We start from the raw sequence: 19,054 nt of genomic DNA, 5'->3' as shown, positions 1-19,054 counted from the left end.
GTCTTACTAGCTTTTTGTTTGGGGGTGGGAGAAAAGGAGAGAACATGATGTAGGGTAGGTAGAGGATTGGGGAGATTCTGGGAGGAGAAAAACATCAAAATAGACTGTATGAGAAAAATAAAAACTAAACCTGAAGAAGTCAGACAGTAAGTAAGGCTACTGCCTGAAGCTCCACTCTCATGGCGTGTGGGAATAGGCAGGCAGGCTTCTCCGGGGAAGGAAGGGAGTAGCACAGAGAAAACTGTAGGCTTCTAGGGGACAGCGGACTGTTCAGAATTGAGCATGGTGGTGGCTGTATGTATTCCTTAGGAAGAGTGTCATACCACTGTCCCACACAGTGCTGTGGTAATGAGCCCCAGACTGAGGTGTAAAGCATTGGTTGCTACAGTTCAAGGTCGATGCTAACTGACTTCAATAACAGTCACACTACACAAACCACACTCTGCAGAGTGGTGTGATGGCTTGGGGATACCTGAAGGTGACACTACTCAGGCCATGCAAACCAGGAGTCTCACTGATATCACAGTATTCACACCGTTATATCATACAGCTCCTCATGATGAACTGTGTGAGACTGAGGATACTTGATACTGAAGACTCAGGACATCACAACCCTCAATGGCTGTGCAATGTCATTTCCCTGACTGAGCTGCAGTAATCCTGCTTTGCTTCCCTGGGAAGAGCTCAGGGCACCAGAGAACAAAGCCATTAGCATTACAGAGCCTCTCGGAAAGTGGTGTTTCAGTTCGTTGTCTACTTTACTTTGTCTGCATATTTTATTCCTACTAAAGTCTTGTCAGGCTTTCAGCAGGCTGGCTACTTTCATTGAAAATTTGAGCTAAGTTGTTGCTACAGATGCAATCTCAGAATTAGAAGCCATGATTCATTTAACAAAAGCTCACTGTTAGCAGTCCTGTCTGCGGCACAGCAATGGATGCTCGCTCATAAAGTACACTCATCAGCCTAGAACTGCTAACAAACGCAACTGGACAGAGCAGGAAGCAAGTCCCACCTACTTTCCTATTGCCAAAGACACCTTAGGCCAGTCTTTAGAGAAAGGGGGAATGAGACACATGTATAAAAGGACAGCAGGTGCAGTCCCAGGACAGGGCTGAAGCTGCGCACTCACCAGCAGATGCTACTTGCCTCGGACAGTGGGAGCTCTGGGACAGAAAGTATTCTCTAACTCTTGAGAGTTACGGGCACATGTACGATACAGGACTATAGCTCACACAGGGCTGTCTGCCACTTCACTGTAACGGCCTGCTCTCCTTGAAATCCCTACAGCCCTAGGCCAAGACCTCACCAACTAACTACTGTTTTAATTCTGCACAAGCAGAAGCTTGCAGGTGGCCTACAGGAATCCCCATTGATGGAACTGCTAGAACCAAACCAACAAAGCCTCAACAGTTGAAGGTCAACAGCCAGGAAGGACGTCCCATCAATAAACCTGCAGGCCACTGGCTTCCCCAAAGGTTGGTTTAAACACTCCCAAGAATCTAGAACAGCTGATTAAGAAGCACACACATCTTCCCACCTTAAGAAGGCCAGTATAGAATCTCCCCAGTAGGTAGGGCTGGCAAAGGCTTCAGCAGGTAAGGTGCTTACTGCCAAGCCAGACAACCTGAGTTCAATCTTAACTTTCTAATGAGGGAAAGAGCCGGCTCTCAACGTTGTCCTTTGACCACCCTGCTACAAAATAAGTAACTGTTTAAAAAAGAGAGAGAAAGAAAAAATTTTACACTATACAGAAAGAAACCCTGTCTCAAAAACAAAAATGAAGTTTCTAGGAGCTTCAGAAATGGCTAAGTAGTTAAGATCACTGGCTATTCTTCCTCCAAAAACCCAGGTTCAATTCCTACCACCCACATGTGTCTCCCAAGACAACCACCTGTAACTCCATTCCAGGGAACTGGATTGCCCTCTTCTGACCTCAGAGAGTACAAAGCACACATAAGTTTCTTATTTGTTTTGTTTCTGTAGAAAATGTAACCTGAAGCCTCAGGAAGTCTCTGGAGGGAGTACATGAGGTGAGGATCCATGAAGCTAAAACAAATCCAATGGCCCTCAGTGCTGTCTCCTGCACAGAGAGGCAGGAAACCGGCCCCTTAGACTTGGAGCACACAGGCCAGGTCTGTATCAACTCCATCAGTGCCTGGAGTGAATGGAGTCCAGCCCTCATTCCAGCTTTTAGACACACTGAGCTGATTGATTGGTTCTAACTTACTTGGGTTCAGAATCTCTCAATGGGGGTAATCCCAGGGCCTGAGTGGAACCTATACTACTGTCAGCCCAGACTGAGAAGAGTGGGGAAGACTAAAGGGAAACAGAGGTAAGAACTACTTCTCTGTGGAGTTATCTGGCCCACTTATTCAATGGATGGTTGGACGACAGAGTCTTGAGCCCTCTTGACCATTAGCAAAGGTAGGAGAAAAGGACGAGCTAAGGAGACAGAAGGCTGGTGCTGAGGACACAGCACAGTAGAGTGCTTGCATAGCATGCAGGAAGTCCTGGGTTCCATCCTTAGCACCACAGAGCAGGGCAGCACTGCCTACACAACCTGAATCCCAGCACTACAGAAGTGGAGGAAAATCAAAAGCTCAGTCACTCACTCTCAGGTACAGCTCTGAGCCACCTGGGCTACAAGAGTCCCTACCTCAAACAACACCACACAATCTGGAACAGAGACAAGGACAGTAAAGACGTGTACACACAATGGCCATCCTTCAGCCACCAGGAGAACAAAGCTGTCATTTGCAGACAGACGACTCTGCTGGAGATCATATAAAGCAGCCTCAGAATGACGACAAAACATGATTTAAAGACCAAACCTGGGGGGCTGGAGAGATGGCTCGGCAGTTAAGAGAACTTTGCTCTTCCAGAGGTCCTGAGTTCAATTCCCAGCAACCACATGGTGGCTCACAACCATCTGTAATAGGATCTGATGCACTCTTCTGTCATGCAGGCATACAGGCAAATAGCATTCATGTGTATGGATAAATCTTTAAAAACAAACCTGGGAGAGATGGCTGTTCTAAGATAGCACTTGCTGCTTTTGCACAGGACCTGGGTTCAATTTCCACCACTCACATGGTGGCTCATAACTTTTCATAATTCCAGTTCCAGGGAATCTGAAGCCCTCCGTGGGAGTGGGGCTCATGCACACATGTGGGCAAAACATCCACACATCTAAAAGGAAGCCTTCAAAACAGAGGCTCATCAGCCCATCAAGGCAAGAACCAGCCCACTCACCTACCATGCTCCCTTCACTCGCACACACCATCCCCTGGGAAGGCCAGGTCTCCCCAGTGAGCTCAACAATGGACTCAACCCCCCAGGGAAGGGTCTAGCCAAGTCTGGAGACAATAGTTAAGATTCAAAATGGCTCTGCAATTAGCAGGCACAGATGCTGGGGATATAAACCATAATAGGCTGCAACAAGAGGAACCACTCAGGAAGTAGAGGAACCCAAAGCGCCAGCCTGTGAGAGCCCGGAGACATCCTGAGGAGGCTCATCCAGTGCCAGGAGCTACCCAGGCCCTACTGCTATCACCCAGAGCTGTGTCCAATTCTGGGGATTCCAGTCCAGTGGCTTCAAATTCAAGCAGTGCTCAGGTAACAGTATGAGCCTGAGGGCCTAACTCGGGATCCGAGGCAGCCCCTAGCCACTGTCTGGGGGACACCTATAGCCACAACAAATGAGCCCCAACAAAAGCAAGAGACAGAACACAAAGCTGAGTAAATGTTTGCTGAAAGGTATCAGTTACATAATGACCCACAAATAAAACTGATTCCACACTGAGGACCCAGCACACAGACCTTCACAGTGGCAAGACCGCAGGCTCCTCAGGGCCGGTTCTGCCTACTGCAAAGTGGACAGCAGCTCTGAGAGAGCAAGGCTGTGTTTTGTTGACTTCACATCACAGACAGGGGCATTAAAGCACACTTCGTGGCAGGGCATGGTGGTACTTGCCTTATACCTGGCACGTGAGACAAAGCAGGTGCATCTGTCAAGTTTTAGGGTTTTGATTTTTTTTCTTTTCCAGACAGGGTTTCTGTCCTGGAACTTACTCTGGCTGGCCTGGAATTCAAAAATCCACCTGCCTCTGCCTCTACTGTGCTAGGACTAAAACCATGCACTTCTATTGAGTTAGTGACTCTGAATCTCTGTGAGTTTGAGGCCAGCCTGATCTACATGGTGAGTTCTAGGACAGCCAGAGCTGCAAAGGGGAGGGGAGGGGGAGACACAGGGACTAATATAGAAACCTTCCTTTGCATTGTATTAGGATCAGAAGTAAATGTGCCAGTCTGGAAAAGTTAAGAGTTAAAAGGGTGAAGAGATGGCTCAGTAGTTAAGAGCGCTGACTGTGCGTCCAGAGGTCCTGAGTTCAAATCCCAGAAACCACATAGTGGCTCACAACCATCTGTGATGGGATCTGATGTCCTCTTCTGGTGTGTCTGAAGACAGCTAAGTGTACTCACATACATAAAATAAACAAATAAATCTTTAAAAAAGATTAACTCTAGAGAAGACAGAAACACTTCTGGTTAAGGGCTACAGAGCTGGTTCAGCAGTTAAGTGCACTGACTGCTTTTCCAGTGTACCAGGGTTCAATCCCCAGCCCACAAGGTGGATCACAACCCTGTAACTCAGCCCCATGGTATCACCTCCTCTGGCCTCTACTAGCAAGGTATGCACGTGATACACACATACATGCAAGGCAAACAGCCACACATATAAAGAAAAAAAGGGGGGGGATGTTTAAAAAGAAAAAAAGAAATGTTTCATGTTAATTAGCAGACTCTTCTCTAGCCACTCAGGCAGATGACTCACCACTCTCCCCAAACCATGTAGGGTCTGTCCTTTAGGGCACTATAGAAGAGGTAACAGACCAACAAGAACTTAACTGAGAAGTGCCTCTTGTACAGTATAAAGTGAAACACAGGACTACAGTGGAATATGTAGTTGGAGAAGTGGCTTAGCTGTTAAGAGCACTGGCTACTTTTCCAGAAGACCCAGCTTCAATTTCCAGCATGCACAAGGTTTTGTCCCCCAACTGTTTGTAACTCCAGTTTCATAGGATCCAATGCCCTCTCTTTTCTCTATGGGAACTAGGCATACAAAATCCATACACACAAAATAAAAATTTTTACTGAATTTCAGAATATTTTAGAATAGTTTCAAAATTATTTGTTCCAAATACAGGACACACTATAATCCTAAAGTGTGACGCCTGATGGGGAGGTGAGGTTAGGAGGAGCCTGTCATCAAAACACATACAACATATAGACCCAGACACACACACAGTGAGAGCCAGCTTCAGTCCCTAACCCCAGTGTTTGGGCAACAAAGCGCATTCTAAATCCAGTGTGCTGTCCAGGTTACCAACTCAGAGAACCTGTCACCTGTCTCTAAATCAAACCAAAGCAAAAAGGTCTAACCATACAGATGACAAACTGAAGATGAAAGATTAGTGAAAAAACCTTTATTGTTATTTTAAATTCCCCATCTCCTTTGCAGGGAATAAATGGCTCACAAAATAGCATGTCTTTGTTTTATAAGTAAAAATAAAATCAGAAAGGACTGGACTGTTAGCACATTACTACTGCACAGTAACTCCTGCACGCACACGTGTACGCCCACCTTTATCTCACCCCTTCTCTCTACCTCTCATTTGAGAATCACTGTAAGAGTCCCTCAGTGATCATCAGGTCCTGGCCTAGTGTCTATAAAGGCAATTCTACAAAGTAGAAAAACTCAAACTAGGAAGCCAAAGGCCTGCTTTTAAGTCCCTCACACTGACTTATCAGCCTCTTGACCTGGAGGGCCTGCCTCTTCTGTGGTGTGTGTGGAGCAGTGATAACAGTATGTGACAGCTGACACAGGCTACACAGAGCACAGTGCCCAGTCACTACAATGTCCTTCAAAGTCAATATACTCCTTCCTGTCCACTGTTCACCCACCTAGGAAGCCTAGTTTGGGTCTTAAAGAATGACGGCCTCAGCACCTCTCTAAAGGAAGTTGTTACTTAAAATACCAAAAGGTTATATGGGAGATATCTTCTCAGTTTTGATGTGATCCTTAAACTAAACTACTCTTTAAAAAAAAGTCTGCCAAGGGGTTGGGATTTAGCTCAGTGGTAGAGCACTTACCTAGGAAGCGCAAGGCCCTGGGTTCGGTCCCCAGCTCCGAAAAAAAGAACCAAAAAAAAAAAAAAAAGTCTGCCAAGTGTGGTGGCACAGGCCTTTAGTCCCATTACTTGGGAAGCAGAAGCAGAAGGATCTGAGTTTGAGGTCAGCCTGACCTATAGAGCAAATTCCAGGACAGCCAAGGCTACACAGAAAAACCCTATATGCAGAAGAGGGGAGGTGTTAAAAAATTTAAATATATCAAGATATGGGCTAGGGTTGTAGCTCTGGGGTACTCACTTGCTTCAGTGCAGAAAGAAATGCCATTTACATTGTGTTTTAAAGGGGATATGGCTCAGTGGTTAAAGGCACTGGCTGCTCTGGCAAAGGACCCAGGTTCCCAGCATCCTCAATGGTGGCTCACAGACATCTCTATCTAACTCCAGTTCCAGGGAAGCCAATACAGTGTTTGGGTCACAAACACATGCAGGCAAACACTCACACTCATGAGGGACAGGGGGGTTAGAATGGGCAGATGTCACAGAACCTAGAATGAAGCTACCTTTCCAACTCTTTTCCCTACCACACAGCTTTGATGGGTTCACTGTAAAGAAAAGATGTTGCACCCTGGCCTTGTGGCTACAATTAGTGGACACTAAAGAGGTCAGAAGCATGTATTTTAATGTTAAGTCCTGGACCAGGAAGACAGCTCAGCTATGCAGCTGCTGTATAGCCAAGATCTGGGCTCACTTCTGTAATTCACATACTAATTTCATCTCTGGAGCCCACAGAAGTGGAAGGAGCCAGGCAGTGGAGGCACATACCTTTAATCCCAGCATTCCAGAGGCAGGTGCATCTCAAGTAGGGCCTGTTCTACACAGTGAGTTCCAGGACAGGACAACCAGAGGTACAGAGAAACCTACTGAAAACAACTAACCCCAGAGTCAACCTCTAGCTTACACACACACAACCAAACATTCCTCACGGTCCCTGGATTTACTTCCCTGAGACAAGCTGCCCAATACAGGCGAGATGCAAGAGACAGAAATACTAGAAAGCTTCTTGGCAGCTGCGAGGATACCAATAAATCCATGAACTAATGGGTCCCAACCATTAGCTCAGGAAAAGCGGTGGAGTCAAGGTGGACACCTTCTGTCCTAGCAAGGGCACCAGCGTGGGAGTGTGAGAGCTCAGTAGTGCAGCCCCAGATGCTCATCCAAAGGTGACTGCCGGATTCTAATGGAGCATTAAATGCTCTTTGGCAGCCTAGGTGACAAGGTCCACGTCTTGCAAAATGTAATCCATATATTACCTCAGCCTTACTCTGTGTATTTTTTTTAATTTTTTTAAGACTTTATTACAGATGGTTGTGAGCCACCATGTGGTTGCTGGGATTTGAACTCAGGACCTCTGGAAGAGCAGTAAGTGCTCTTAACCACTGAGCCATCTCTCCAGCCCCACTCTGTGTATTTTTTAAGATCAATTTTGCAGGGTGCACACCTCTAATCACAGCATTCAGGAGACTGGGACGTGACTGCTACAAGTTCCTGGCCAGCAGCTGTGACACAGCAAGACTTCACTCAGCCTTCCAAATTCTGTCTCTGTGAACAGAGCTGTACCAACTATGTCCCACCCAGCCAAAAGACCCGATTAAGCACTCAGGGTGCCAATCTTCGTCAGCAGCTTCTTCCCTCAAGCCTGGCTACCCACTGAAACCAGCGTACAGTACAGCTATTGCAGCTTAGTATTTTCCTGAGTCTAACTCTCATGGAGCATGTAGATGCCAAGTGACATACACAGAAAGCTCTGGGCTGTAGCCACGGAATCACATAAACCAGCACGGTGGCACATTACTGTGATCTCAGCACTGGGGAGGAGGTAGAAGCAAGAGGTTCGTAAGTCATCCTTGGCTATGTGGCTAAATAGCAAGTTTGAAGGTAGCCTTAAGTCAGTCAGTCAGCCTTCCTCCCACCCCCACCGTCTCTCTCTCTCTCTCTCACACACACACAAATTTTGGTTTTGTTTTTTTGGGTTTTTTTTGTTGTTTTTTTTTTGTTTTTTTTTGTTTTTTTTTTTTGTTTTTTGAGAGAGAGAGGGCTTCTCTGTGTAGCCCTGGCTGACCTGGAACTCAAGAGATCTACCTGCCTCCGCCTCCTAAGTGCTAGGATTAAAAGACGGACCTCACCACTATCCAACAAAGTTTTTAAAAGAGCATTTTGAAGCCATGAAGGGGTGTGGGGAGGGGATAAAAACATTTCTTTTTAAAGAGCATCTCAAGCTAAGCTCACCAGCCAGGGCACTAAGGCAGAGAAGCACCCGAATGTTCTTCAGTTTCCACATGTACACGGTATGCACCTACACACAGGAGCAGCTCCATTCCTACAGTGTTCTCCACTCTCTGGCAAGCATGAAAGACAAGTTCCAGGAAGAGGTCCTTCCTTCCCCCATCTGTCCCCACAGCCTGCCTGCCTGCCCTGTTCCCAGGAGAGAAGAGCTGCTCCTTATTCCCCAGGTCTTCAGATGAAACACAGCATCAAGCTGAAGTTCCCCACTATCAAAATAACCAGCTACCATCTAAAGAGCTGCATTTATTTACTATAAACCACATTTTCTGATCTTTGAAACAAAATAAATAAACCTGCCACGTGGGCTACCCTTTTGTTCCAATTTATGTTCTTTTTTAAATTTCAGACAGTATCTTGCCATATAGCCCAGGCTGGCTCAAATTCCTACCCATGTTCAGCCTCCCATGTGCTGGGGTAACAGATGTGGGCCACCATGGTTGTCCCACACTTGTTCTTCTCTCTTCCAACCTTATGAATATGGGTGTTTTATTGATATGTGCATTCAGTGCCCCAAAAAAATGCCAGGGAAAGGTGCCAAATATTCTGGGAATGGAGTGACAGACAAGGATGTGAGCTGCCATGTGAGATCAAACCCAGGTCCTCTGCAAGAGCAGCAAGAGCCATCTCTCCAGCAGGCAGCTCTTAATCCAGCCTGCCCAGACAGGATGGTCACACAAGGCCTTTTGAAGCTCGCTTCCACAGACAGAAAAACTGCAGTCCAAGCACATGCAAGTCTTAGAAATGAACAGCGCCCTGCTGAAGTGGCACTAAAAGACAAATGACACTAATCCAACATCCCATGGCCAGCAAATTCCACCTCAGACGCATGTGTCTGGTCTGCAGCAGTGGCTCTTCATGTGTGCCAGTCAACTGCAGTGCACTGGCCTAATTACTAACTCAAAAGCAAGCTCTGCTAGCCACTTCCCAAACACACTGGTAAATTCTCAATGAGAAGTGTCTCCTAACCCCTTCCAGTGCATCCTGAAAGTTTGATCCATTGCTCAAAAGTGCTCACACAACTATAATGTGCAAAACTACAACGACTTGATAACACCTCATCCAAGTGAAGGACAGCTTTTCCCCGTTCTTGACAATCTAGTCTGCATGAGGCAGTCACCAAATTATGGCATCTTTCTCCTTTAATTTTCCTGTGTACACCACTGTTCAAATCATACTACCTCCACGTAACATAAATTGAAATACCTAGTATAATGTTAGCCCTAGAGAAGAATCCAGAATCGTATCTGTCCACTGACTTTCAGTGCTGAGTTCCCAACAAGGTGAGTTGAAAGGACAGGAGGGTAAGTCTCTAAACACAACTGAGGCATTCAGAGGACTGCAAGCTCCTGACTTCTCATAGCATATATAGTCTCAGGATTGACCTAAATGTTTTGCTGTTGTTACGTACAAAAAAAGTATCTTCAAATACCCCGTAACCACCTCAACACTGTTTAGTTCAGTTGCACAAGCCCTGTAAGATTCTCATCTGGTAGCAGAGGAAGGTAGCTCAGGAGACCGAAGTAGGAAGTGTGAGCTGCTGTATCAGTTCCACAAGCTACGTAATGAAACACTGTTTCAAAAAAAGTATCTTTAAGAATTACCCCAATCTAGTTATCAGTTACAAATGCACTTCCAAGTCAGTATAACACTCTGCCATGTGCTAGAAACTGTATCCAAGAACTCCCAGCATGTAAAATGTAAAATGTGGGGGTCTATGAATAACAGAAACCAACAGTGCACCACCCAACCTGTACAGAACCACACTGTGGACCCAACGCCAAGTTTTCAACTATAAAGTGAGCTGGGAGCTTCAGATTAATCTGCTCAGCTCACTGAGCCAGTTCTAACAGCAGGAATGCCAGATCCACTTCCACCTCAGGTGAGAGCTCCTTCTCTAAACTGGTTTAGCTGGTGGACAGGAACGCCCTGCAGAGTCTTCCAAGTTCACAGTTGCCCTTCAATCCACAAAACAGGGTTCAAGCAAACAATCCAAAACATGGAAATGAAATAGTTAACCTGTAACCTCTGAAAGTCCACTGAAAACTGACCCTTAACTGTAAACCTGCGGGCAGTTACTTCAACAAAACCCTAGAGCATTTAGGCTCCTCCCTAAAATCCCCATCCCTGAGAGGCTGAGGCAGGAAAACTCACTCTAAAGCTAACCTGGACTATATGGTAACCCTGTCTCCGAAAGCGATCAAAACAAAAGCTACGGACTGCATTCGTCATGGAGTCTGGCCGAAGGTAAACTGCTAATACCTCATGACTGAATTAACTAATTCATTGTTAAAATACTTAGAACTCAAAAGATTCAATAGTGAAATCCTATTTCTCCTCCTCCTCCCTCCTCTGGGGAGAGGGGGGAGGGCTGAAACTTGCAATGTAGCTTAGGGATGACCTTCGACTTCTGATCCTCCTGCCTCCACCTCTCCCAAGCAGGGATTACAAGTGTGCTCCACCTTCCATGGCTATTCCTCAACTAGTCCTTTTTTTTTTTCTCTTTTTCTTTTTTCAGAGCTGAGGACGGAACCCAGAACCTTATCCCCAACCCTCAACTAGTCCTTTAAAAACAAAACAGGTCCCCAGCTCCGAAAAAAACAAAACAAAACAAAACAAAACAGGACTCCAAGCTATCACCACCTCTTCTCCCTTCTTCCACTCGCTAGCTGACCCACGGCACTGCTAACGCTAGGCGATGCAATGCCAGGACAACAGACCCCAGTGAAATCACTTAAAAGGCATCACCTCTTCCACCAACTGGACACTGTTACTGGCACTTGAGAAAGCGAACCATGCTTAAGCATGCTTTCTTTCACCTCAAAACACAAACAAACACACACACACACACACAGACAGAGACAGAGATTGATTTACATTATACCTCAGTTCAGAATGAACTGTACAGACTAATTCCAACAATAAACCAAGGTAGTCAACTAGATTTTTTTTTTTTTTTTTGTTTGAGACAGGGTTTCTGTGTAGCCCTGGCTATTTTAGAACTCTGTAGACCAGGATGGCCTCAAACTCAGAGATCTGCTTGCCTCTGCTTCCCTAGTGCTGGGACTAAAGGTGTTTTTGAGTTGAGCAAGTCTATGAAGAGGGGCTGGACAGATGGCTCCAGAATTTAAGGCAGTTGCTCTAGCAGAAAACTGGGGCTCCATTCCCATCACAACTCGGAGGCTGACAACCATTCTAATTCCAGTTCCAGGAGATCTAACTTCTAACTCTTCTCACTTCAATGAGCACCAGGATGCAAGCAAAGCATTCATTCACATAAAATAAAAATAAATAAAAAGCTCTGGATAGAGTCAGATATGGTGGTGAATGCTCCCATGTATTAACCAGGGCTGCATAGTGAAGACCTGACTAAAACTTAAAAACTAATTAAAACTCGGGTTGATACATTTGTCAAAATATATTATTCAACGAATACAAACAGTCTGCCTATTGAAAAAAAAAAAAAAACCTACACCAAATACAAAAGCGCATTTACAAATGGAGGGGAAAGGTCAAACAGGCAAAGTTCAGATTTGATCTATGAAACCGAAGATCTTTAAGAAAACGTAAGTTTCTCCTAGGATCTAACCTTTTATTAAAAAGTTTCGAGGTTTAAATCCCATATTGCAACAGTTACTAAAATAACCTTTCGAAAGCACGTGGTGGCTCAAGCCTGCAACCCACCAGGCTGGGACAGGAAAAAAAAAAAAAATCTTTAATTAGAAGCAATCGTGGACTACAGAGAAAGACCCTGCTCGAAAATAAAAAGATGATCAGTCTTCAAAGGTGGCCTAACCAGATCGACCTCGCCTGCCTATACATACACCTATTATCCTCGGAAAGGCAATGATTTTCCTCATTAGTTTCCCGAGTCATTTTACTTCTCAACCTGGGAGAGGATTATAAAAAGACACAGCGATTTCGAGTGTAGGGGCTGAGACCTCAACAGACGCCGGCTCTAAAGCAGCCCGGAGAAGCGGCACCACGTGCTGACTTCTCACTCCTCCTAAGTGGGTCTCAGGAGAGGGTCGTCTGCAGGAGCAGCTCCAGCACAGAAAGCGCAGCAAGCGCTCCAGACTGCCGGGCCCCTACCTAGCCCAGGCTCGGACTCCGTGCAAAAGGTGTCAGTCCCGGGCGAGACAGAGTGTGCCGCCCCAGTGGTTCCCAGTTTTCCTTGCAACAGAATTCCTGAGGCGAGGGCCAGGTCCCCGCGGCGCCGCAGCACACCAGCCACCCGCGCCGCTGGGCCAGAGCGTCGCCCGGGACTCCCCGGCTGCTGGCCCGGCACGCGGAGGCCTTCCCTGCGGCCTCGGGCGTTCTCGGGGTGGCTCGGGCGTTCTCGGGGCGGCTCGGACGCTCTCGAGGCAGTTCGGGCGGCCTCGGACGCTGGGGAGCGCGGCGCTAAGGGGCGCGGCGCGGGCCTAGGCCGGCAGCGTGCCGGCGCCTCCCCCACCGCTCGCCCGCCGCGCACCTCGCGCCCGTCGCCCCTATGCCGTCCCGTGGCCCAGACCTCCCGCCCAGGACGCGGCCCGCGCTACCTGTGGGTTGTGGAGGGCCATGGCGGCCCGTCTCAATGAGGTTCGGAGCTCCTCCGGCTTTTCACGCCGCGTCCCCCGTCGCCGCCATCTTCTCGCCGCACAGACACACTCGCATCGGCCGCCGCGCCTGCGCACTGACTGCACCGCGGGAGAGCCAGGCGACGTTCTGCGCCTGCGCGCGACAGGTGGGCGTGCGCCCGGGCCGGCGACCCTTCCGCTCACAACGCGCGGAGGCTGGCCGCTCCGGGTGAGGGCGTGAGGATTGAACTGGCCACGCACCCCGGGGCTGCAAGGTGGAGTCCGGGAGTGGTAACTGCGCAGTGCCCGCCTGAGCTCCGCCCTGGGATCGCCACTGGAGATCCCCCACGGATCCTTTACCTTCTGGAGCGCGCTCTTCCGACCGTTCATTCATTCATTCCTTCACTCTTCATTCTCTTAACTAGCTTTGCCTGGCATTGGGAAAAAAATTTTTGTTTCTTTGTAAAACATAAAAAAAAAAACGTTGAGGAGCTAGTGAGATGACTCAGCGGGTAACGGAGCCTGCCTCCTGTACCCTTGAGGACCAAATGAGTTTCATCCTCGGGATCCACATGACGCAAAGGGAAAACCAATTACAAACTGTCTTCTGACATACAAAGGGCACACACAAAATAAACAATTTTAGAAAGAACTCGTTGATCCGGAATTGTTCTCATGTGATTTCAGTATATAGGCGGTAGAAGTAGAAAGGTCATCCATGAATTGCAGACCAATCTACATAGTAAGTTCCAGGCCACACAGAGCTGAGTAAGGAAGGTGGCTCTGAGTAAGGGAGGGGTAGATATTCGTGTTGCTGACTTAGCACATTCTGCAAAGGGTAAGGTAAATGTTACCTATTGCATACACGCAGGTGCATACACATAGGAAAGCTGTTGACCCAACCATATACGCAAAAATCCCTTGCTAAACCTCCTACTCCCAGCTCTGCAGACCAGGCTGGCTTTGAATTCCGAGATCTACCTACCTTTGCTTCCTCAGTCCTGGGATTAAAAGTGTGCACCACCACTGCCTGGCCAGGAAAGGATTTTATGACAAGCCCGCGTGGGGCAAAGTCGGCAAGTTTATTAAGTAGAGATGAAACAGAATACACGGGACGGACTGAGTTTAGGATTTAGAGACAAGGAGGAAAAGGATAGTGTTCCGAGTGTGGGCATGGTTGCTCCAGAGAGTTGCCCTTAGGTGTCTTGGGTTTCGCTTTTCCTTTTGCTTTGACACAACTCTCTCATGTTGCAAAGGTTGGCTTCAAACTTTATAGAGAGGGGTTGGGGATTTAGCTCAGTGGTAGAGTGCTTGCCTAGCAAGCATAAGGCCCTGTCTCGATCCCCAGCTCCGAAAAGAAAAAACAAACAAACAAACAAACAAACAAACTTTATAGAGAGCCAAGGATGAACTGAAACTCCCGAATGAGCTGGTTCGATGGTTTCTCCTAAGAAATTTCTTTTGGGCCGGCTTGGCTGCACACGCCAGTAATCTACAATGGATGAAGCAGAGGCAGGCAGGTCTCTGGTGAATTGCAAACCTGAATGGCTCAGAGAGCAAGACTTTGTCTCAGAAAACGATAATTTGCTTTTAATAATAATAAAATTTCAATAAAATAATAATTTAATAATAAATAATGGTTAATAACAGTAATCTATAAAATTGATTTTAAATATTATTTAATAATTGATAATATTATTTATTAATAATAAATTATTTATTAATATTTAATTTAATAATAATTTACAATGAAAGCAATTCGGGTGGTTTTATAAAGTTGGTAGCTTAGATGGAGATACTGGACTAGGTTGGTGGCACATGCCTTTAATTTCTGGAGATAGAGAGGCAGGCAGATCTCTTTGAGGCCACCCTGGTCTACAGAACAAGTTCCAAAGCAGCCAGGGTTACACAGAGGAGAAACCCTGTCTCAGAAAAACCAAGGGAAGGAGGGGTGGGGGGATGGGAGTGCTGATAAGGTTAAGCTCACGGTCACAAACATCATGGCTCAAACTAGGAATGTTTTATTGCATTTAGCATCACTGGTGTCCTGAGGAAAACCACCTTTAACCCTACAGGCAGCCTTGGCTTTATCAGTCTCAGTTTTGTGACTCTCAGCCAACAGGAAGTGCAGACTAGATCCCCAGGAGTCAGGTTTCTCACACCCCTACCATCTTAACTTTCTCATTTCTCCTGCCTCAGTAGGAGCCCACAGTGGCCCCACACAGTGCTTACTTAACAGCCTGCATGGAGTTTCAAACCAGTCTACTTGGTTGTTTAAACTTGGAGAGGCTCCCTAACCTTTCTGTAGATCTTCCATATCTGATGTGGTTAACCCCTTCCTAAAATCAGGAAGACAGCACAGCCGAGTCCCTACATAGCTGGAGCCGTCTCCTAGCCAATGAAACCCTTGCAGCTGGAATGATGGTGAGGGATGTGAACAGGGTCATTCCAAGTTGGTCCCAGGGTCTCTACAAGGAAATGTAGGCAAAGACAAGAGACCAACAGACAAGTGGAGGAAGACAGGGCTGAGTCTCCTTGTTAGAGCATTTGAGCAGCATTTATAAAGCACCACCTACGCTGGGCATGGTGGTGCCCACCCTGTGATCCCTATACTCCAGAGGTAGAGACAGAAGAATCAGGAGGAGTTCAAGGTTATACCGAGCTACAGAGTGAGCTAGAGGCCAGCCTGGGCTATGTGAGGTGAGGCCCTGTCTGGGAGGTCAGATGTGGAAGGTATGCAGCTAGCCTCTGAAGCCAGTTGGGCCACAAACCCTGTGGAAGATATAAAGCCCTGCCCATCTTCTATTCCGAAGAACAGTAAAGGGAATGATTTGTGTTTTTCTAAGCGAGTAAATTAAGTGCAATCCACCACAGCTGTGATAAAATAACTCGGAGCAATATGCCTACCCACAAATAATAGATGTTCCAGTGGAGTGTGGCCTCTGGTGTTTTTTTTTTAACCCCAACCCCACGAGACTTCCCAGAATCCCCTTGAGCTGATGTTTTCCAGAGGGCCACGAGGAACTACACTTCCTACTATGGATATGTGTGTAGCCTGGCACATGCCCAAGGGGACAGAGCATTTCTTCAGGCCTGCCTACTTAAGGAGATCATTTTTGGAACTCTGATCCATGTAGAGGTGTACCACAGTGGTGTGACCTTGAGTGGGTTTCTAAGTAATCTGGACCTCAGTCTTTCCAATCTGTAGAACGGGAACAATAATAACTCCCTAGGCTACAGTAAAGGTGAATGACAAAGTTTGGACAAATGTGTCAGTGGTTAAAAACACTGACTACTCTTGCAGAGGATTCAAGTTTAAGTCCTAGCACCTGTCACAACCCTCTGTAACTCCACTCTAATGCCCTCTTCCGACCTCCATGGGCACTAGGCAAGCACCCGGTGCACTGATATACATGCAGGCAAAATACCCATATATATGCAATTTAAATAAAACTAACAAAAAAATTTTCTAAGACAGGGTCTCCAGGAACTTGATCTGTAAATCAGACTGACTTTGAACTCACAGAGATCTACCTACCTTAAAGGCATGCGCCACCACCACCCAGCACACACACACACACACAGACACACACACACACACACACACACACACACACACACACACTAATGTTTTAAGTGAATAACAAGATAACATATGCAAAAGACTTAGCCTGGCCTACATTAGAATAGCAGTTCTCAGGTTGGGGATTTAGCTCAGCGGTAGAGCGCTTGCCTAGCAAACACAAGGCCCTGAATTCGGTCCCCAGCTCCGAAAAAAAGAAAAAAAAAAAAAAAAAAAAAAAAAGAATAGCAGTTCTCAACCTGTGGGTCTCCACCCCTTTGGGAGGTCAAAGGACCCTTTCATAGGGGTCAGATAACACGTGTCCTACATATCAGATATTTACATTGTGATTCATAACAGTAGCAAAATTAAAGTTATAAAATAGCAATGAGAATAACTTTATGGCTGGAAGTCACCACACCATGAGGAATCATATCAAAGGACCACAGCCTTAGGAAGGTTGAGAACCACTGACTTAGGAACTTAGTAATTGCTGAAAGTTATCATCGTTCCCAGAGTCCTTGGGCAGGAAGATAACATTTTCCCAGAAGGGGCTTGATGCCTTTGACTCTACTGTCAATGATAAAATTCAAGCTTTTGAAGTGAAACTGGAATCATGGGAAATGGGTGGCTACCAGGCTGGCCTGATAGCTTCCCAGTCCTTGAAGACTCTCTCTCTGGCCACAGTGGCAATAGAAGCGAATGTGACAAAATGAAAAATAGGGGAGGATGGAAAGTTTGACCACTTGGAAGGCACTGACATGACCAGTGCAGCAGTGTGTTCTACACAAGTCCATAAAACTGCAATCTTGGCCAGTGAGAGGGCTCAAAAGCCAAGGGTGCTTGCCACCAAGACTGATGACCAGAGTTTGATGACAATGTTTGGAGAAATGCATCAGTGGTTAAAAGCACTGGCTCTGTGAGTTCAAGGCCACCCTGGTCTACAGATGTAGTTCTAGGACAGCCAGGGCTATAGGAAGAAACCGTCTTGGAAAATGGCGGAAGGAAAGAAGTGACAGATTGACCAGTTGTCCTTTGACTTCCACACTCAAACTTTAGTGTGAGTATATAAATTTGATAAATATTAAATAAAGGTTCGTTTTGTTTTGTTTTTTAAGCCATGCACATGGTGTGGGTCTGTTGACATGGGCCTTTAATCCCAGTATTAGGAGGCAGAGGCAGAGGCAGAGGCAGAGGCAGAGGCAGAGGCAGAGGCAGAGGCAGAGGCAGAGGCAGAGGCAGAGGCAGAGGCAGAGGCAGAGGCAGAGGCAGAGGCAGAGGCGCAGAGGCAGAGGCAGAGGCAGAGGCAGAGGCAGAGGCAGAAGGATGTCTGTGAGCTCTAGGCCAGTAAAGAGTTACATAGGGAGGTCTTGTCTCGAAACACAAACAACCACAACAAATAAATAAATAATAGTGATACAAGACACACGCCTGGACGCCTAGTATTCAGGACATTGAGGCAGGAGAATCAGGAGGCATTCAAAGCCAGCTTAGTTACATACCGAGTTCGAGGCCAGTCTGGAATTGAGACTTTGCCTCCAAAAACAAACAAACAAACAAACAAACAAACAAAGGCAAAAGCCTCCAAAGTAAATAATTATCACAAGTCCGGTATTGGTAGTGGTGCACACCTTTAATTCCAACACTCTGGAAGCAGAGGTAGGAGGGACTCTGAGTTCGAGGCCAGCACTGGCTACATAGGGAGTTCCAGGACAGCCAGAGCTACAGAGAATGTTAAATGCAAGTGTATCGGAAAACTACTCTCAAGCCACGTTCATTGGCCCCAAGGACCCGGGTCAGGAAAGTCACCGTTGGAATTGTTGTGGGGGCAGGGCTCATGCATAGAGAGGAAAGAGAAGGAGAGACCAAAATGTTTGGATTAGTTAAGGAAGAACCTCTGGGAGAAGGGCAGCCCAACACCTGGGCTGGGAAGTTCAGGGTTGGGGGCAGTGTATGCCAGATAGGAACTGAGGGATGCTGGGAGAACCTGGAGACCAGGTCTGCTTTGCACCTCAGTCCGTTGTCCCAGGGTCTGAAATCAAACGCAGAACAAGTAAAGACATAAATATCACATTTTCTTTCTTCGAGCTCGCTACACATGTTAATGCCCTCGGAGTCCAGAAGAGAGCCAGAGGGTATTGGGTTCCCGGGAGCTGGGGCTACCCATGGTTATGAACCTCCTGAGTGGGTCCTGGGAATTCAACTCAGGTCCTCTGAAAGAGCAGCAAGCGCTCTTAACCGCTGAGCCCACTCTCCAGCCCCCTCTCCCCCAACAGTTTTCATTTTAATACCAAAAACAGAAGCGGATCTAGCTCACCAAACCAAAGCACTTCAGAGCTTGTCTATGTCATCTACGTGAGCGTGTCTATGTGTTTTTGTAGCGCTTACAGATGAGACTCAAACTCAAGGCCTCTGGCTACGCTACGCAAGCTTTTTCCCTATCAGCTCCATCTGCAGGCCTTCGG

At 46.8% G+C, this 19,054-nt stretch overlaps 1 protein-coding gene across 2 annotated transcripts in view; it reads right to left on the bottom strand.

Moving 5' to 3' along the window:
* The window catches only part of Usp10 (ubiquitin specific peptidase 10), a 42,268-nt gene extending 28,610 nt beyond the window's left edge, over positions 1-13,658 (bottom strand). The window contains exon 1 of one of the 2 annotated variants that reach the window (XM_008772609.4): positions 13,010-13,658. In XM_008772609.4, the coding sequence (XP_008770831.1) occupies positions 13,010-13,417 (408 nt within the window). In that variant the 5' untranslated portion in view covers positions 13,418-13,658. The remainder of the gene's footprint in view (positions 1-13,009) is intronic. The other variant, NM_001034146.1, reaches the window with a different exon arrangement.
* Between the last annotated feature and the right edge of the window lie 5,396 nt (positions 13,659-19,054).

The sequence above is a fragment of the Rattus norvegicus genome, chromosome 19 (assembly GCF_036323735.1).
Source record: "Rattus norvegicus strain BN/NHsdMcwi chromosome 19, GRCr8, whole genome shotgun sequence".
In the NCBI taxonomy this organism is placed as follows: domain Eukaryota; kingdom Metazoa; phylum Chordata; class Mammalia; order Rodentia; family Muridae; genus Rattus; species Rattus norvegicus.
This window is presented reverse-complemented; position numbering and strand designations above follow the sequence as displayed.